The sequence below is a fragment of the Parambassis ranga genome, unplaced genomic scaffold (assembly GCF_900634625.1).
Source record: "Parambassis ranga unplaced genomic scaffold, fParRan2.1 scaffold_21_arrow_ctg1, whole genome shotgun sequence".
In the NCBI taxonomy this organism is placed as follows: Eukaryota; Metazoa; Chordata; class Actinopteri; family Ambassidae; genus Parambassis; species Parambassis ranga.
The window spans coordinates 8,364,542-8,385,163 of NW_021144767.1; the positions used below are offsets into that span (position 1 = coordinate 8,364,542).

Here is a 20,622-nt window from a genome sequence, read left to right on the forward strand (position 1 = left end):
ATCAGATACACCTCACCAACACAGAAGTTTCCCTCCAGCTAAGGAACCATCAACCGTGCGTGTCCTCGGAGCTTCGTCCGGTCGGCCCCTACCTGCTGCGTCCTGCTCGGCTTGCTGCAGGAGGACTTGGCCCAGGTTGACCAGCAGACTCAGGGCAGCGGCCACATCCTCGGCCATGGTCACACTGGAGCTCTGACTGCAGCTCTGACTGCCTGCAGCAGCCTGTAGGAAAACCCATGTGAGCCAGGCACTTCCGGACCACGTGACGCAATCACGTGAAGGGACCAGGCCGGGGCTTCCGTAAACAGGAAGGAAAAAATCATTTTTTACTATTATATACACATATTTTGACAGACATATATATATATACAGACATATAAATATATATTGTTTTGTATTTTTACGTCTATTATGCGCAAAAGTAGTTTATTTCAACATCGACCGTACTTCCGGTTAGCTCTGTTAGCCTGCTACGAAGGTTTTTTAAGTCCCACTTCAAATATAGACGGAAAATCGTATATGCGCCTGAAATATCCTTTAAATTAGTAGAAAGATGTAGTGGAGAAACAAACGCGACACTAAGAATTAAATACGCTTTGTTTTAAAGCAGGAAGCGGCTCAACCCTAGTACCGTAAGTTTGAGTCGAAGGGCGCACTGGTGGCTGCCTGTGAGCTAATGTGGATGAGCCTGGAAAGGGTTAAAATGCATGTTTCAGATGTATGATGTATATATGGTTGAGGGAATAAATACATACATACAAGCTCCTGAGCCAGTTCCATTGTCAACCTGTTTTATTATTCACTCAACTTCAAACACGTCCCTCTGAGTTTTACTGTAACACAGGTAACAGGTCCTCACTCTGAAGCTGCTGCAGCACTCAGTGACTGGGAGAGCAGAACCCTGGCCATCAAGTGCCAGACCCAGTGATGGAAAGAAGGACTGAAACCAACCCGGTATGACAGCTTGTTTTGTTCTGAGAGCCAAACACATCAGGAGGCTTACGTGTTAGTCATCTGTAGACATGAGCTCTCAAACTGACTCCACATCCACAGACAGTCCGATGAAGATGGTTCAGTATTTAGGAATGATGGTCAGAGATGTTGGAGGACAACCAGGAGCCTTCATGTGCAGTGTCTATGTTCAGCCTTTATTTAAATCAATAAAGTGAATATTTCATGAATTAGCATTAGGCCACTTCAGTCCTGCAAGTCATAACTCTGGGATTAGAATGATTACTTCCCTTTGTCTCCTTTGCCTTGTGTCACCAGATAAATAAATATTCTTATGTAAACACGTTGGCTACCCATAAAAATAACAATAAATAATAATGTGATCTCAATTTTAGAAGCTGGAACTAGGACCGTATTGCTCTGAAATCTGACTGTTGCTCTGTGTTCAGCAGTCATTTAACTGAGTGTATTGGTCACGTTAAAAAGACCTGATGGACAAAATAAAGACTTCAAGTGTCCTCGTGGATTTCCATAGCCCTGAAGGGTTTTGTTCCAAATGAAAGACAGCTCTCTGCTGATAGGCTGGACTGGGTGTGTGTGCAGCAACATGTTTTAAAGTGCCAACGTTACCTTGAACTTTAAACACACTAATTCACCTTCTGGCTGAGCTCTGGGTTCAGACTGTGCTTTAGATTGGTTGTTTTTACAGCAGAGAAAGACAGAAAGTGGACAGAATCACTTCTGCATCACAAGCGAACCGGAACACTCCATTTAGAGTGGTCCCAAAAAAAACTAATTTTCAAGACTGTAAATTTACAACTTTAACGTCAAAAATGTCTAAATCCTGGTCCTGTATTAATCATCATTTAATTTGAAGATTATGTGACATCAATTGTAAATTTAACAATCAGTTCATAACCACCAACATCAGCAGCCCGATTCTCTGTGTTTTAAAATGTAGTGGCAGCGCTTAGAGGTTCCAGTGTTGTTCGTGATGCAGAAGAAGAAGAAGAAGAAGAAGAAGAAGAACATCCCTTAGTTCTGCACTGTTAAGACTTCACTAAGCAGACGTCTCTGCTGTGTTAAGACTTCTTTGGACAGTGTGAAGACGAATCTGTGTTGAGGACCTCGATCATCGTTCTTGTCGACGGGAAGGTCTCTGCCACAGATGGAAGACTCTGGTACCAACCTGGTAAACTGAGGAGGAAGAGGAGGAAGAGTCAGAGCTCTGTACAGAATCACAGACAACGTGAAGGTGTTTGTACCTTTTGAGACTCATCCAGCTTTTTGCTGTTTTACTGAAGCTGTCTGGACTGGGTGTGGTCATGGCTTCAAAATCCACCAGCTGAAATGACATCACACAGGCGGTGTGAGCAGGTTTTCTGACAGACGGCGTGTGAACACAGGCTGAACATTATGCAGCAAAGATGACAGGAAGCCAGGTTAGCCTGAGCCGAACGCTGACAGCTCATCGGGCTGATCAGGGTCTGCTGGCCCTTCCTCCACCAGAACATGCTAACACCACACGGGTACAGTGCACCTTCTTGCAGCAGGATAAGGAGGTGGGCTGAGGGCCAGGAAGGTGCATGGCATCCCCCTGTCTCTTCCCACACTATCACATCAGAGCTAAGGAGACCAGACCCTGACTACGATGGATCCATGTGCTCCCCGCCTGCAGGACTAAGTGTGTAAAGACATTTCCTCACCTTTCCTTTGGGGATCCTGCCGATCACTTCTTTCCCACTGGCCATCAGCGCCCCCATCACAACTGAATAAGCCACCACACTGAGGAGAGGCAGATCACAGAGGCCTCAACACACACACAAACCCAAAACCACCACTCCATTATTACTGCACCCAGAGGCTGCCCTGGCTCGACATTACCTGGATCCTCTAGAGAGAGGCATGAGGTTGCAGAAGTAATAAACCAAGGAGAGGATCAGGTTACACACTGCGTCTGCATCCTACAGAAACAAAGGCCAGACAGTCATGACCCCCACTGTTACAGTTCATCTCTGCTGGGTGAAGCAGAGGCGGCTGCAGACATAATAAACAGATTAAAGAGCCGCAGCAGAGGGGCTCATATTCCACCAGGTGTCCCTTTCAGGGGCAGGCTTCCAATGAAGACACAACAATGTAAGACAATATCTCTCCGCGGCATTTCTCAAAGACAAGTTTCTCTGAAGAATTCATAAAGCGCCTTTCCTGTGTAACAGTAGAGACAAGAGGAGAGAAGGTGGCAGCAGCTTGAAGCAGAGACGTGCAGGGTAACATCAGCTGATCGATCTGGGGTTACAACAAACTAATCCTTGTTATTGCCTGTTCACTTCGTGTTTGTTGGTAAAATAATAAGTACAACAGCCTTCTTCTTTGCTGTTCTTCTTCTCTGAATCTTTTCAAAGATACAGAAGAGTGTGACACTGCAGGAAGATCTGTAAAGGGTTAATGCACTCATGTGGCAGATAACTGGTTAAAGGTATACTGTACATTACGGTGAATGTTTAGAGCACAGAGTATGATTTAGAGGCATTGAACTACATTACCCATAATGCTCTAGGAGTGAACCGTGTGCAGTGATTTATGCTTATCTCACCCCTAGCTCGGTGGACAGCATTAACGCTTTCCCTTTGGCAGTGAGGTCTTTGTAGATGGACTCGATCTCGGACTGGTACTGCTGCGTCCGCTCCTCTGTCGTCTGGGTCTCTACTGAGAACAGCATGTTTCCCACTCTGAACATGAAGAAGACACACGGTGGTAAACAGAATAACATGCAATAAGCAGATGTTTCTATATGGGGTTAAAGTGACCCGAACCTGTCTCCGGTTATGGTGATGGTAAAGCCATCGTACTCCTTCCCGGGATCCTTCATGCTCGGCACCTTGGAGTTGACTGTGAAGCCATCTCTGGTTTTACTGTTGAACTGCTTCAGGAAATAAAGACATAAGCACAGAGACAACCATCACTGCTGAACAGCCACAGGTGTCCATCCTAACAACCAACCACCGACGACTTGTTGTTCATCAGTGAGGAGGAGGAGACGAAAGGAGAGGGAGAAGGTCAAACATCCACTTCCTTCTTACCTTCATTATAGGAAGCAGGTCCTCCACTTTATTCACATTTTCAAGAGCCTGGCGGACTTCCAGAACGCCTCTGGGGTTGTACGCCCTGAGAAAGACAGGAGAGGAAGAACGACTGAAGTCTGAAGGGAGAAACTAATGATCAATGCTGTCAGCTCTATGAGGTGTGTCCAGGTTGTTACCCATGGTACACCAGTATTCGGTCTTTGATGAAGCTGAGGATGTTGTCAAAGTAGGCCAGGTATCTGATGTTGATGATCTGCCCCCTGAAGAATCAAAAATACCAGGGTACATTACAAAGAAAGCCAATGGAGCCCCCAGGGAAGCTGCTTTGGTGACTCGTGTCTGACAGCGTCATGGAGGTGACGGGGGCGTTACCTGATGAGATTGATGTGGTTGTTGAAGCCTCGGCTGAGGCTTCTGGCAGGCATCTGGTCTAACCACAGAACGGGCTGGTCTGGGTCTGCGATCCTGCGAGCACAGGAAAAGCCTGTTTAGTCTTTTCCACGCTGTAATCCCATCAAGCTCTGCAGCTCGGAAGAGGATTTGATTTGTCAAATGTGGGAGGAAAAGGTTCGTCGTTTCATTTCACGCTGCAGACAAACTGTGACGGCAAACCAGAGCCATGAAAGGGTTAAACCACCTGAGTCCAGACATTATTGTGCTGAAACCTGAGGAAGAGGTTGTGACGATGTGCTCTGATTCCACTGATGCTTCTCAGCTCCGCATCCCGCCAAGCCAAACGTAGCCTTGGACGTCCCAGCAGTAACTCCAGACTCGGTAAATGCTGCCTGCATTCTCCTCTTTAATCTGTAACACCACATGTCCTCCCCCCTTCCTCACCTCCTCCATTTGACAGCTATGTCAAACATGTCTCTCCACTGCATCTGTCTGGTCTTGCCGTTGACTCGCACTTTAGAGTTGCTCCATGTCCGATGCATGGCCTGCATCACCTCCAGGGTGGCTAAGCCCATGGCTGAGGGGGAAACAACAGAACAGCATAAACACACCCGCTGCAGGCTGCTCACATGACGTGTCAACGAAAGTCACCTCTGTGGATTCTCCTGTTAGCTAAAAAGCCAGGGGTGTCGTACTGCATCAGGGCCCCGAGGTGGTCGGCGGTGCAGACCAGCTTCTGGACGTCGTTGTTGTAGCTGTCAAAGTTCTGCGGCAGCACGTCTCTGGGAAGCACAAACACAGAGAAGATGTACTCTGTCGGCCGGAGTCTCCGTCTGACAGCCTACACTAGAATGTGGACCACAGGTGATCATCTCAGCTCAAATGTCTCATAAAAGAACCTTAAGTTAACCCGTTAGACCTACTTGATATGTGGCTGCAGGCCAGGCTGCTCTTCATAGTCCTCTATTAGGAAAGGCAGGTTCTTGGCCCAGTGGTTCTTAAAGTTCCCTGGCAAGTCCAGGTCCACGTTGTACTCTGCTACTGGGACGTCCAGGTGGGAGTGCAAGTAGCGAGAGTACTCTGGAAGAAAACAAATGTGGGACATGAGAATGCCTGTGTTGGTGTCATAGTTAACTTCCAGGTCAGGGTCCGATCATTAGGCTACATGGATTATGCTGATCTATGGTAAACCTCATGAGTTCCACCGTTCTGAACTCATCAGAACCATGACACAAACCGGCCGTGGGTTTTTGTGAACGGCTCCAATCCCTCCATGTATTTACACTATGGACCAGTGCAATGGTCTCTGGGCCACAGGTACACACAGTGATCACCGCTAACATTTAGCCCACTTGCTAACCAGGCCCCTTACACGGTGTCCAGACATGTGTCTGCAGGACCAGCATGGACCTCTTTAGTTTGGGCAGTAAAGCAGTAAACAGAAAATGATGCAGTACTATTAACTTCAAGTTATTGTGTGCCCACCTCTGAGGTATTTCACTTTGAGGTATTCAGAGCTGGCCTTCTGTCCGAGCAGAGGGTCATTCAACATGACCTTGGTCTGCGCCTTGATGCCCTCGTAGAACTGCCCCATGGCCACGTGACTCAGCCCCTTCATATACTGACACACCTCATTGTAGGGCTCCAACTGAAGACACCTCTGGAGAATGACAGCAAGGGATTATGGGAGAATTCAGTTGAAACCAGCTTTGATCGGATGCAAGCTGCTTTACCTTGAAGTTGCCGATCGCCTCCTGTATTGAGCCGTGGTGGTACAGCATCATGCCCCGGAGCTGGAGGGACTGGATGTGGTTCTGGTTCAACATGAGAGCCTTCTGAAAGCTGTCCATTGCTGATTCAAAGTCACCCAGCTCTCTGAGAGGAGCAGGAGGAAGAAGAGAGCGGAGTGTGTATATGAAACATGAAGGGAAACGGCCTGCTTCTGTCCTTACCTGTAGGCCTGCCCGAGGCTTTTATAGGCATCTATGAAGTCTGACTTCAACTTCAGCGCCTCTTTGAACGTCTCAATGGCTTCCTGATGAAGTGACGACAAGCAGAATGAGGACACTCAGGAGAACTGCATCATGGTATGTTCACATGTAGCATGCTATCACTTGCTAAACTAAACTGCTGCTCAGCACACATTCTAAACACAGCTTCAACGGTGCTGCCACTGTAGACAGACTGGGTGCAAACATTCCAAATAATAACCCCATTGTGGATCAGCTGTGCTTTAAATAACATTTCTCGTTATAAAACTGAGCAGTCAATAAGTGTTGATCACGCTCTGCAGGCTCTCAAATGAGGCGTCACAAATCCTCACGTTTACACTGAGGAACCTACTTTGAGCATCCCTCTGTGGAAGAAGGTCAGGCCTTTGTACAGCATGGCGATAGGCTGGTTCTTCTTCAGCTCTAAGGACTGCTGGAAGTCATCCATAGCCGCCACGTAGTCCTGAACGGAGGCCGAAGCTCAGAGTCAGCACATGTTAGCACGAGAGAAAAAGACACATGGGGGTACACCTGACGGGCCAAACCTCTGAGATGAAGAGCAGCGTTCCTCTGTGTCTGTAGAGACGGGCAGAGGGCTGCAGCTGGATGGCTTTGGTTAGGTCGCCCAAAGCCTCGCTGATACGACCCAGAGGGGACAGGATCTGAACACACACGCCAACGTGCAACGGATTAAGAAATCAGGTTTGAAAGGGAGGTAAGCATTCCAAAGTAAACATGACATCACAGGGATGTAGAAAGAATCTAATCAGATTACAGGCTGGGCATCCAGAGCATTCTCTTACAAAGCTCAGGTCACAGCAGCTATAGCCTGAGACTCATGAGAGGGAGGCTCCACTCCTTAAAAGGGGCTATGCTTGTCTGAAAAGTCCTCCGATACAGCAAGAAAGTTGCAAAGATTACAGCTAATCCCAAGCTAATTTACAGCCATGTCTTCCTCGGGGAGTTGTGCCAGGACACTTTAGTGTTAGAGCAGGTAGAACATGCCTGCTGGAAGCTGAAACAATGGTCGGCATGAGGCACTTTGTTTCACCTCTCTCCGTACAGCAGCCGTCTCACCTCTGCTCTCTGCTCGTACACCTCTGGCCAGTTGGGCTCCAGCGTGATGACTCGGTTGAGCTCGTACAACGCCAAGTCAGCATTCTTTATGTCCTGGGAGGAGAAAGGAGACAAAGCCAAATATATGGTGCACAAAAGTAGCACAGCCACGCAAGCAAGGTGAAACAGGGTTAAGGGAGACTTCTTCTCCTGGTAGGGATAATCTCAGCATCCTGGCAGACTGAATTTGCATTCACTGAACGTCGCTCTGGGGTCCACATGTTTTGCTTTTATGTTGAGACCAAAGAAAACGCAGACAGACAGCTACTCCCCAGGCTGCATACACACAGGCTTTGTTTTGATATGTAAGGTGACCTTTTCCTCAGCCTTTACGGTAACACACATTAAGGGTCAAAAGTCAGTCCATGTCAATAACGGAGCTCCGGACACTGTGGGTGCACCTGTTCCTGGTCCACCTGGTGCCCACGTTCTATACACGCACAGTGGACAGGTGTAATCCATGCTGACACCAAGCAGCAATCTGAGAAACACACCCGTGTCCTTAGTCACTGTACAAACAGGCTGTGGCTGAACACACGCTGTCAGACCTCATCATCAGACGGTGCACCCCATCCTCTGCATACCTGGTTCCGTCCACCTGCAAGAGCATTAGGTGTGCAGGCAGGAGAAAACCGAAACAACCGCCAACTCTAAAGGGACTGGACATGGGTTTGTTAAGAGTCTGCAACTATTTACAGACTATCCAATCCTGTAGAAGCTACCGTGCATGTATGGAACCCGAACTCCAGGATGATTTTAAAGTAGTGTAAAAGGGACGCATAAGCTAGTTAGCGCTTAGCGGACTGCAGGCACTTATCAAGTGACAGGTAAAGGCAGAGACTGAGTCTCACGAGTCGCTCACCTGCAGGCTTTTCTTCCCATATGCTATCCCTCTTCCGTAAATGGCGCTGACCAACTCTGGGTCACCCTGTACGGAAGGAAAGAATAAAAGCACAAATAAACCCCTTTGATTTTGAGTCGTGTTATTTTAGAGCTGCACACACCTGTAATAAGAGCGAGAAGTGCTTGATGGCTTCATCGTAGAGGCCGTTGCCTATCAGGACGTAGCCAATGGCTGCACAGGACACAAAGGGACAACCATGAATGACTAAAGGTCAGCGGCAGAAGACATGAGAGCGTCAACCAGCAGCACCGACTTACCCAGTTCTTCGTTTGTGTTGTGGTTATCTACTGGGAAGGGGATTTTCTTCTGCTCTATAAACAACTTGGCCTGATTCTGTAAGAGACGGCAGAAAACAGAAGCTACGTCAACACGCTGCAATAGTTAGAAACAGCCACACATCGACTGGCTTCCTGTGTGAAGGCAACATGGCGTAAAGACATCTATATTCAAAGAGCGTCTTCAACATGCAGGCAAATAACTGCAGCATCATCAGAGCGTGCTGCTGCAGGGTTAAATGTTGCAGCCGTCGTCATGGTGGCACAGCAGGAATAACAGGTAGAAGTGAATCCCAGGGTGTGACCATCACTTGACGTGTATTAGGCGTGGTTCAAGAGCAGCTATCTGAGGCAACACCCAGGCTGAATATGTCCTAAATATACACAGGCTGCATCTGGCCTACAGAGGACATACTGTTCTGGAGGCTAAGGTCCACCTGTCACTGGTGCACAACACAACAGGCCGTCACAGGATCTGGCCCTCGAACCAAGAAAGGACGCCCAGGCTCACTTCCTGATTCAGTCACAATATGTCTTCCCCTGATTATAGCTCCACTGATGAGTCACAGGCAGCGGTGCAGTTTATCATACCACTCCAGCCTGGATGTTCAGGAGGGGTGTGCTGCCACATATGGGAGTGTATGTAGCCTGTCATAGGATATGGACCTGATTCTCATGAGTGTCGCCTGAGGAGCAACAGACCTGAAACCTGAGGAGGTTCTGTGCTCTTTCTCAGCACGTTATGTTTTCACAGGACTCATCGATTCACCATCAAAGAAATATTCCAGAATCTGCATTCATGAACTGGCGGTACACACGTTTTTAGATGTGACATTGATATAAATACAACAGAGGAAGTGCTCCAGCTTGCAGAAATGCCCCGCCTGGCAGTGTGTGTGTGCCATATCTCACCAGGATCTTCTCAGCGTTAAGCGAGAAGACCGACTCGCAGGGTGAGTTGCTTCCCTCCTCACAGTCTGGGTCTTCTAACTGTAAGATTGAAGAGTCTGCAAAACACGAAGCAGGAAACATATCCGTGAGCTTCAGGCCTTTGCACGTACATAGATCACGCTCCTATTCCTGCCACGCCATTAGTCTGTCAGGTGACATTTTTGACATTCTAAAATTTCAAAGTAAAACAAGTATCTGAGATGTCAGCAGGCCTGACCTGTGGAATCTAAACCGACGAAGGCCTGGAGGCCATCTGTAGCTTACAAATGTTCATTGAACACATATCACTGCTGAGTGATTACACTAGATTATTACCTTGAAATGTGACAGAGGCAGGTTTGGGGTATAATCTGCTGCATTGGGTTAGATTAGGAGTCAGATTAATACATTCTGTGCCCACTCACCCAGAACAGTGCCTGTAAACAGGTCACTGGGGAAAGGAGCTGCACCGCCTGCTCCTAGCTAACACCAACACTGGGTGGAGTGAGTGTTTAAACTTTGCTCACACGTGTAAATAACTGACGCTCTCCATCTGTGAATCTTGCTTTAAAGCCCGTCTGAAGCAGGAAGGACTCGGCTGTCAGCTTGTTGTTGTTAGCTTCTCGGCGTTAGCTTCTTTACCCGGTGACAGTTGTAGGAGGACGTGGCAAAGTAAGAGAAAGGAACTGTACCGCAGTCAGCCGCGTAGTCCTCCCACTCGGACAGCGAGCTGCATCCCTGCTTGTGGAGCTCGCTGTTGAACAAAGTGACAGTGGAGAAGTACTCGGTGGAGAAGCTCGCCCGGCTCAGACACAGCAGTGAGAGCGCCACCACAACAACAGCCCGGCTGGTAGGGGCCATGTTGGGCTACATGTGTGACGCCAGAGAGCGGAAGCTGGAGCTGCAGTTCGCCCACAACCGAATGAACACGCCTCCACCACCCCCTACACCCGAGTCTGTGGTTGGTTAGAGCCCGCCGAGGAGAGAACAATTAACACTACATTTCCCGAAAAACCGTGCGGCATCCCCACAGACCGCGGAAGCGTCCTTGGTAGGAAGATCCTTCCGAGTCAGATCCCTCCGCCTCCGAGGCCAAACAAGAGTCCGTCCGTTTAAAGCGCTCAGACCCCAATACATTCAGTTTATATTACAATAATAATAATGCTAATAATATTTTAAAGTTTTTTGTCTAAATGATACGCGGGATCCAAAACATACACCTCGAAATAAAAATACACCGACACAGCCCGTGCTTTTATTTTGAAGCCGCAGCCGTATGAACAGTCTTCCGGGTTGCACAGCGTGTTCCTGCTGGCTGTTCCCGGAGGAAAACATGGGGAAAGACGCGTTTAGGTGTGTTGAATGTAACGAACAAGCAGCAGAACTTCACAGGGACTACAGCAACGGCATTCTGAAGATAACTATATGTGTGCGTTAAGTATTTACGTCGTATGATAGCTTAGTATTGAGGATGCTAGCTAACAAGTCACTTCGTAAACAGTAAAGATCTCTTACTCTACATTGTACTATAGCAAATATAACATATAACCGTGCAACACCGGTGCTAATAGTCGGTGAATACTTTAAAGTGTTGTCAGTGTGTAGAGATGACATGTGTCCAGGATGAATGGGCCAACATGTCCTCTGTGTCTGTTCCTCCAGGACTCCTGCCAAAAGCCAGTGGACAGGTACATCGAATATGATCCAGTTATCATCCTCATCGATGCCATTCTGTGCAAGACGCAGGCGTTCAGACACATTTTGTTCAACGCAAGCCTGAACGTAAGTAACCCGTGGTTGTTTCCCAGCACCATCGGGGAGGTGCATGTGTAAGCCTTTCGCCTCTGCAGATCCACTGGAAGCTGTGTGTCTTCTGCCTGCTGTGCGAGGCCTACCTGAGGTGGTCCCTGCTTCATGGCTCTGAGCCGAGCAGCGACCCCGCCGACATCATCAGATACACCAAGGAGTGGGAGTTCTACGGCATGTTTGGATTGGCCGCCCTGGGTGAGACGATGATTGACTGAACATTCCTTTGATAACAGCAGTTAAACAGTGTGATGTGTTTTAAACGTTGACTCATTTCAACGATATTAAACAGACGTGTGTGCTTTCTCACCGCATGGTGGACCTGCAGAGCTGTCGGCGTTCTGCGGCAGCGTGCTGTGGTTCCTCTGGGTGGCGGTGGGACGTCTGCGCGGCGGAACCGTAGAGCTCAGCCTGCTCCTCAGAGCCCTGCTGCTGTCCAGCTACGGCAAAGTCCTCCTCATCCCCGCTGTCATCTGGGAGCATGACTACTCCCCGCTCTGCCTGGGCCTCATCAAGCTGTTTGTTCTCACCTCAAACTGTCAGGCTATCAGAGGTAGGACACACACACACACACACATACATGGACGGACACACACACACGTTTCTCTGTGGATAGGTCATTTCACTGTTATTCACTCAGTCTCTGTTAGATGCTCCCAACTGAATGAAAACCTGCCCCTGACCAGGTTCTCAGAGGTAACAGAGTATGAAATCGGCCCTGATCCTTTCCCTTTCTCTCCTTTTCGTTACATTTCTGTAGAAAGAAATCACTTCAGAGCAGAAGCACACACTAACATGTTGTATAATCTTAGTGTGTGGATTATAACGTTGGATTAGCTGCTATGTTATGAGGGAGGTGCTGCTAACAGGTCTTTAAAGCACCAGCAGGGGGCAGCTTCTTCTTCTTCCTCCCTTTGTTTTTAGAAACCCTCCTGTGCTTCTTACAGCCATTTAGAAAAATGCATTACACAACACAACAAGAGGTTTGTGCTCCAACAGGTGGTCGGGTTGTGTAATTATTTCTTCATAAACAGAAATGTGTTGGGCAACACTCGGGCGCTGCTTTACAGCCTGTGCTCCGATGGGTTATGTCATATTATTACAGACCAACACTGTACACAGGAGTCATGTGATGTATCTAAAACTCCCTTATAACATGTATGTGTTTCTGTTTCCAGTGATCCTGAACAGCAGCAGACGCCTGCCGCTGATGGCCGTCTCCGTGGGCCTGCTGTCAGAGACGTGCGTGGCTCAGGCCTGTAAGAAGCTTCTGTGGAGCATCCAGGACGGGCTCAGATTTGAATGAAACTGATGCATGGCCTCGGGGGGTGAACAACAAGTGATCGCTTACTGCTGGAGATATGAACGTCACTGCTCTGAGTTATGGAAATCAACCAGAGACGGATCAGTGTCCAGACTGAAGGTGTTTTTAAGGCTGCTAACACTGACCTAGGGAGGAAGCACACAAACGGATCCAAACCACGGTTAGACACGCTCCAGTTCCCAGCACCGTCCCCGAGGTTGTAATTTGACAACTACTACTACTGCTTCTATCTTTGGCCCGACAGCACTCACAGAGACACTTATCGTGACTGTAAACAGAACAACATCCAGCCAGTGAAGGTCCGAAGCAGACAAAGAGTCTGTGGAATGACAGGAATGTTTTCTTCATCAGGTTTTCCTGCGGTATGAATGGACAGCCCAACTAAATCTGCAGGAGTCTCTGCAGGAAGCCATGGCAGAGTTTTTTTCTGAGTTGAGTTTTAACCAATAAACAGCGTTTGCATTGTGATGTGGTATTTGTGACGTGCACCGACGCCTCTGCTGTACGTGTCCTCACATGCCTGAGTCGCTGGGGAGACGACACATTGATGTGGAATGTTTGTGTCCTCCTCTCCCTGGGTGGATCTGTGACACAAACACTCCTCCGCCAGTTAAAACGTACATCAGACTGTCGTTTTAATGAAGCCGTCATCATGACCTGTTTCTAGCCGTCATATCTATATATTGTATTTCATCATGTGACAGCCTGAGAACAGTTCTGTCACTGTGGCATGCAGCTGCTTTAATCTGAGCCCTTCTAATCAGATTACTGTAACAGCAGTCGCATTCACCAGGTCTGAACTGGACCAGAGTCCTGAGCCAAGGAGCTGGAAGGTAAATCCAGTACCACAGGCTGGGATTAAACAGAATCTGTTCTCACAACACAGCTAGTTGTTATTGAATCTAGCAGAGGCCCACACTGTTAAATCCATAATCTAAGCTGAGTTTATTTTTATATTCTTCTTATCAATCCTAGCATTAAAGCAGAACCCTGTCTTGCTAGTTGCTTACCTTGGTCTTCTAGCACGCTCTCAGGGGCTTAGCTTAGCTAGCTAGTTTGGAGTGTTAGCATGCTAACAGCTTTGCTAGCCAATATATTTAGTTTTGGCTCATTTAGAAGGAAGACAAAATATTATAATTATATTATATAAAATATGTTTAGCACTCGCGACAAGCAAGTTTGTATGTTAGCATGTTAGCATAACCCAGATATTAATAAAATGTTAACGTTTAGCATTAGCAATGCGCTCGAGGAGGGAGGAGGCATGTGATTGGTCCACACCAACCAATCACTGCCTTTGCAATGTTCTACGCATATTCAAATGATGACACACAAACAGGTCTGTCCTGAAGTGGCCTTTGACTGGGATTAAGATTCTGAACCAGCACTTAGTGCAACACAGGTGAACCCTTCAGTGCTTCACAGAGAACACAGCCCGACATGGAGAACACACAGCCCGACATGGAGAACACAGCCCGACATGGAGAACACAGCCCGACATGGAGAACACAGCCCGACATGGAGAACACAGCCCGACATGGAGAACACAGCCCGACATGGAGAACACAGCCCGACATGGAGAACACAGCCTGACATGGTGAACACAGCCCGACATGGAGAACACAGCCTGACATGGAGAACACACAGCCTGACATGGTGAACACACAGCCTGACATGGTGAACACAGCCTGACATGGAGAACACAGCCTGACATGGTGAACACAGCCCGACATGGTGAACACAGCCCGACATGGTGAACACACAGCCTGACATGGTGAACACACAGCCTGACATGGTGAACACAGCCTGACATGGAGAACACACAGCCTGACATGGTGAACACACAGCCTGACATGGTGAACACACAGCCTGACATGGTGAACACAGCCTGACATGGAGAACACAGCCTGACATGGAGAACACAGCCCGACATGGTGAACACAGCCCGACATGGTGAACACAGCCCGACATGGTGAACACACAGCCTGACATGGTGAACACAGCCTGACATGGAGAACACAGCCTGACATGGTGAACACAGCCTGACATGGAGAACACAGCCTGACACACAGCCCGACATGGAGAACACAGCCTGACATGGTGAACACACAGCCTGACATGGTGAACACAGCCTGACATGGAGAACACAGCCTGACATGGTGAACACAGCCTGACATGGAGAACACAGCCTGACATGGTGAACACACAGCCTGACATGGTGAACACACAGCCTGACATGGTGAACACAGCCTGACATGGTGAACACAGCCCGACATGGTGAACACAGCCTGACATGGAGAACACACAGCCCGACATGGAGAACACAGCCTGACATGGAGAACACAGCCTGACATGGAGAACACAGCCTGACATGGAGAACACAGCCTGACATGGTGAACACAGCCCGACATGGAGAACACAGCCTGACATGGAGAACACACAGCCTGACATGGTGAACACACAGCCTGACATGGTGAACACAGCCTGACATGGAGAACACAGCCTGACATGGTGAACACAGCCCGACATGGTGAACACACAGCCTGACATGGTGAACACACAGCCTGACATGGTGAACACAGCCTGACATGGAGAACACAGCCTGACATGGAGAACACAGCCTGACATGGTGAACACAGCCCGACATGGTGAACACAGCCTGACATGGTGAACACACAGCCTGACATGGTGAACACAGCCTGACATGGAGAACACAGCCTGACATGGTGAACACAGCCTGACATGGAGAACACAGCCTGACATGGTGAACACACAGCCCGACATGGAGAACACAGCCTGACATGGTGAACACACAGCCTGACATGGTGAACACAGCCTGACATGGAGAACACAGCCTGACATGGTGAACACAGCCTGACATGGAGAACACAGCCTGACACACAGCCTGACATGGTGAACACAGCCTGACATGGTGAACACACAGCCTGACATGGTGAACACACAGCCTGACATGGTGAACACAGCCTGACATGGAGAACACAGCCTGACATGGTGAACACACAGCCTGACATGGAGAACACAGCCTGACATGGAGAACACAGCCTGACATGGAGAACACAGCCTGACACACAGCCCGACATGGAGAACACAGCCTGACATGGTGAACACACAGCCTGACATGGTGAACACAGCCTGACATGGTGAACACACAGCCTGACATGGAGAACACAGCCTGACATGGAGAACACAGCCTGACATGGAGAACACAGCCTGACACACAGCCCGACATGGAGAACACAGCCTGACATGGTGAACACACAGCCTGACATGGTGAACACAGCCTGACATGGTGAACACACAGCCTGACATGGAGAACACAGCCTGACATGGAGAACACAGCCTGACATGGAGAACACAGCCTGACACACAGCCCGACATGGAGAACACAGCCTGACATGGTGAACACAGCCTGACATGGTGAACACACAGCCTGACATGGTGAACACACAGCCTGACATGGAGAACACAGCCTGACATGGTGAACACAGCCTGACATGGTGAACACACAGCCTGACATGGTGAACACACAGCCTGACATGGAGAACACAGCCTGACATGGTGAACACAGCCCGACATGGTGAACACAGCCTGACATGGAGAACACAGCCCGACATGGTGAACACAGCCCGACATGGTGAACACAGCCTGACATGGTGAACACAGCCCGACATGGTGAACACAGCCTGACATGGTGAACACAGCCTGACATGGTGAACACAGCCTGACATGGTGAACACAGCCTGACATGGTGAACACACAGCCTGACATGGAGAACACACAGCCTGACATGGTGAACACAGCCTGACATGGTGAACACACAGCCTGACATGGTGAACACAGCCTGACATGGTGAACACAGCCTGACATGGAGAACACAGCCTGACATGGTGAACACAGCCTGACATGGTGAACACAGCCTGACATGGTGAACACAGCCTGACATGGAGAACACACAGCCTGACATGGTGAACACAGCCTGACATGGTGAACACACAGCCTGACATGGTGAACACAGCCTGACATGGTGAACACACAGCCTGACATGGTGAACACACAGCCTGACATGGTGAACACAGCCCGACATGGTGAACACACAGCCTGACATGGAGAACACAGCCTGACATGGTGAACACAGCCTGACATGGTGAACACACCGCCATCCACACAGCCCAGCTCTGCCCGTGGAGAGAGTGATGATGCGCACCTTGGATTTGCTCTCTCAATCAAGATTATGTTAATCTGTTCTAATCTCCAAACAGACGCTCACACAGCCAGTGCTGGACCAGAGCACAGAGATGGACTTAAACCTGTCTGTGATGGACCTTTATACAAAGAACATACCACAAGTTTCTTTTTAAAATAAACAAATAGGTTAAATAATAAATCAGATCATCCATTTTTCACAAAAAAAACAAAAACCCCACCAGCATATGGTCTCACAATGGGTCTGAGGGTCTCATCCTGGTGCCTAATGGCAGTCAGTGGGCTGCAGAGCCTCTCCTTTATAGGGCTGTCTTGATAACTGCCTCTCATTTCCACCTGTGTCTGTTCCATTTGACCAACAGCAGCTGAAACTGATCCACAATCAGTGTTGATCCTCACTGGACAGGCTGAGTCCACAGAAGAATGACGGACTTTACACTGTGTTCTTCAAGTGTTCCCTTTGTTTTAAAGACATACAGTTGACCCATTTATCCAGTCTCTGGGAGTTAAGAGAGGATTTAACGCACTTCCTCTCCTCCCTGTATGAGAAGCGGCTGCTACATCAGAGCTGTCACATCCTGCTGCAGCAGAGATCAGTTAAAGTGGAACAGCTGCAGCTACTTCTGCACCAAAATGCAGATCAGTGCATTTAAATGATGCATTCAGGGGAGAGGGAAAAGTAGGGCAGCAGAGAGGAGGGACGGGCACTACGATTATTGCTTATAGTGGCACCAGTGGGTGAAGATATTGTATATGAAACATCACTCACAATCCTAAAGTATGTAATCACTTTATTAAATTCAGTATAACTATGACAGGAAAACAGTAGTATGGTCGTTCATGGATGAAACAACAGGAGGAATGATGATGTAGCTTGAATATCTTTCATCTATACAACACAAACACATCAAAACCCTTTTCCACTAGAGTGATTTAATAGATGATTATACTGAATGATATAAAATAGTACAAGAAAGAATGGAACTTGATGACTTCACCACTTGATGACTACAAGCGGAGGCTTCCTTGTGTTGTCTTCAGTGTCCCACTGTGCATTGTAAATGTGAGGTTTGGTCAGATTAAGAAGTCAGTTGCAGATGAAGCTTTGTGTATTTTTTTAGGCTAGCATGTTATGGTAATAAACTGTCAATCAATCTCAAGCGTCACAATCTTTTTTTTAAAATAAAATAAATAGAAAGGTGGTGTGTTAGGGTCATGCTTGAAATGAGAGAGTACAGGGCTGCAAAAAATAAAATAAAAATAAAAGAGAAAGAGAAATGTAAATTAAAAAAAAATAAAGAAATAAAAACCAAAACAAACAAAAATAAAGAAATAAATAAAAAAAACAAAAATAAAGAAATAAAAAACCAAAACAAAAATAAAGAAATAACTAAAAAAACAAAAAAGAAATAAAAAACCAAAACAAACAAAAATAAAGAAATAAAAACAAAAAAATAAATAAAAAACAAAACAAAAAAAGAAAGATAAAAACATTTAAAAAAATCACTAAATGCTTGTTTCATGTGATTAAAATTTAACATCAACATTTCCCCCAACAGAAAAATTAATGATAAAACAACTCATCAAAAGGTATTTAAAATAGTTTCATTAAAGCTGTAATTTTAAGAGAGGGGAAAAAATCTATATTTTTTCAAATGAACACAACTTATTTTGAATTTACAACATTATTGTGACCCCCCCCCCCCCATTTGACCCTAATACATACCTTAGGTAAGGCATGTAGCTCAAACACTGAAACACATGGTTTGTATTTGCATTGCATTCTGGTCAATGGAGGCCAATTCGCCTCTTCGGTAGGCTAACACCTCTGTAATGAGATGTGCACCATTGATACATTTGTGGACATTTTGATTAACATAAATCATAAGTGGGTGTGACATCACACTATTTACAGTTAGTAGCCGGCTAATCAGTGACATGGTCAACCAGCAAATGAACACAGATAGCCTCAGTGCTATGTGTTTGAGAGAGAAGCCGTTTTGTGTTAGAAGCCCAAAACAAATACACAATTTTTGCCACAAATTTACCCTGAGATGACACCTCCACGTCACACATCCAATAATCACGTGAAAAGGGGGGGGGGGTGTTTTCAGGTTGTAGAGTAGGAAACGCACACAGTTGGTAGAATTTGCTGGTGTTTCAATTTAAACCTCCTCTCTTGTGCTGGACAAAGCTACAGCCGAGTACTGTACAAAAGGAGCACCGTGTGATCAACAGCCTCGAAGGACTGTAGGTAGTTTTAGGAAGGGAGTGAGGAGGGAACATGTGCACAAATGACTTGACTGATTGTTAAGGCTTTTTGGAAGTTAAGGCTGCTACATGAGGAGAACTTTGTATGGAGCAACTCGGATTTCAGAGGGTGGAGGTGTCAGAAATACACCGCTGCTGACAGCTGCATCCTCATCGATGAGGAGCAAAAGCACCGGACTAGACGCTAGCCTCAACATGTGACACGTAGCAGCTTTAAAAACCAAGCTCATGTCGCGCAACTGCCAGAAATGACTGCGGATTGAAATCCTCCTTTTGGACATAGCCACAGTTCTGCAACCTTTAACAAGGCACTGGTTGTGTGTAGACATCCAATAACATGAAATCAGGGGTTTCATTCTTGATACGCTACATCATTTGTTTCTGTAAGAACATTAATTGAGTTTCATTAGAAGTACAGTGAGTGAACATTCAATCCTAACCCAACGTTTACTGGTTGTTTTTACACTTGCAGATGGATTAGGATGACATTTTGGATTATAACATACATCAGTGTTAATCAATCATTTTGGAAATATGCTGTCTTGTTGTGGCGCCTGAGGCTAGCTACATATGCTAAGAGGCTGCTAGCTTCAGAAGACATACATTGAGTGGATGATTGTTTGATGAAGGTGCTTAAGACTATATTAGACTGATATTATTTTACAACACGTCTTCATAAAAAAAAAATAATCGATAATACACCCGCCAGATACGACACATGGTTACGTTTATGCTAACAGAAGATAAGGATGTGTTGCCCGACATCGTCCAATCGTTGAGCAGCTGCAAAAAGCTGTTGTTAAGAGGTAGGTAGGGGCAACGTGGCAGACTCGTCGACTCAGGAGTCCTGCGTTCCTACCCCCTGACACCACGAGCCGCTTTGTTTTCTCTCACAGATTGTTTTTTTTCTTTCAAACCTACTGGTTAGAATAGGCATTAAAAACAGGGCAAGGGAACAAATATGTCACAATTTGTTCCCTTCGGTGGCGTCAACGAATGCGTAAAGAAATATCGACTTCGGGTTACATTTTCGTGGTGAGGACGGGCTGCTAAAGACTGGTTCACTGTGTCAATTAAGTCTTGTGGGACACTTGCTGTGCTCTTTCTACACATTTGACTTTAGAGCTCATCATTCGCGATGGTGTTTGAAGAACTTTCGTCGGTCGGTGTTAGATTCACAATCATAACCCAAACATTTTGTGTCATGTCAATCAGGTGAAAACAGAAGGCAATAAATAATGAACTACTGTCCATTAATCGGCGGCAAAATAAACGTCAAACCTTGTACTTTCCTTTGGTTCCTTCACAAACCAAACGCTGACATCATCATGATCTATACAGACATGAGGTGAAC

General features: G+C 47.1%; 2 protein-coding genes across 4 annotated transcripts; one reads left to right on the forward strand and one right to left on the reverse strand.

Moving 5' to 3' along the window:
• Positions 1-1,345: 1,345 nt before the first annotated feature.
• Positions 1,346-10,628, reverse strand: LOC114429774 (tetratricopeptide repeat protein 13-like). 3 transcript variants are annotated; one of them, XM_028398413.1, is made up of 23 exons: positions 10,336-10,627; positions 9,626-9,720; positions 8,696-8,771; positions 8,539-8,609; positions 8,397-8,462; positions 7,496-7,588; positions 6,964-7,080; positions 6,771-6,881; positions 6,380-6,462; positions 6,161-6,302; positions 5,913-6,087; positions 5,351-5,507; positions 5,079-5,209; positions 4,872-5,004; positions 4,407-4,499; positions 4,211-4,294; positions 4,032-4,116; positions 3,765-3,871; positions 3,545-3,680; positions 2,836-2,915; positions 2,658-2,736; positions 2,217-2,296; positions 1,346-2,148 (listed from the first exon to the last, which is right to left on the reverse strand). In XM_028398413.1, exons 1-23 carry the CDS (start codon positions 10,502-10,504, stop codon positions 2,034-2,036), a joined length of 2,478 nt encoding a protein of 825 aa, XP_028254214.1. In that variant the 5' UTR covers positions 10,505-10,627; the 3' UTR covers positions 1,346-2,033. The 3 variants fall into 3 exon arrangements, with proteins under 3 accessions (XP_028254214.1, XP_028254213.1, XP_028254215.1); XM_028398412.1 differs by having other exon boundaries at positions 3,765-3,874; positions 10,336-10,504; XM_028398414.1 differs by lacking the exons at positions 2,658-2,736; positions 2,836-2,915 and having other exon boundaries at positions 3,765-3,874; positions 10,336-10,628.
• A 286-nt stretch (positions 10,629-10,914) lies between these two features.
• Positions 10,915-13,241, forward strand: LOC114429802 (protein ARV1-like). The gene is made up of 5 exons (XM_028398448.1): positions 10,915-11,072; positions 11,306-11,425; positions 11,494-11,647; positions 11,778-12,002; positions 12,628-13,241. The coding sequence occupies exons 1-5, from the start codon at positions 10,920-10,922 to the stop codon at positions 12,753-12,755; spliced, it is 780 nt and encodes a 259-aa protein (XP_028254249.1). The 5' UTR covers positions 10,915-10,919; the 3' UTR covers positions 12,756-13,241.
• Positions 13,242-20,622: the final 7,381 nt, after the last annotated feature.

What these genes read in the sequence shown, in the direction of transcription:
- LOC114429774 (XM_028398412.1), bottom strand. Translation starts at nt 10,504, where the DNA reads ATGGCCCCTACCAGCCGGGCTGTTGTTGTGGTGGCGCTCTCACTGCTG. An exon ending in GCAGGATCCCCAAAGGAAAG is followed by an intron (nt 2,297 to 2,657) that starts GTGAGGAAATGT and finishes ATGTCATTTCAG; the next exon opens with CTGGTGGATTTTGAAGCCAT. An exon ending in AGCTGGATGAGTCTCAAAAG is followed by an intron (nt 2,149 to 2,216) that starts GTACAAACACCT and finishes CTTCCTCCTCAG; the next exon opens with TTTACCAGGTTGGTACCAGA.
- LOC114429802 (XM_028398448.1), top strand. Translation starts at nt 10,920, where the DNA reads ATGAACAGTCTTCCGGGTTGCACAGCGTGTTCCTGCTGGCTGTTCCCG. An exon ending in TGTTCAACGCAAGCCTGAAC is followed by an intron (nt 11,426 to 11,493) that starts GTAAGTAACCCG and finishes TCGCCTCTGCAG; the next exon opens with ATCCACTGGAAGCTGTGTGT. An exon ending in AAACTGTCAGGCTATCAGAG is followed by an intron (nt 12,003 to 12,627) that starts GTAGGACACACA and finishes TTCTGTTTCCAG; the next exon opens with TGATCCTGAACAGCAGCAGA.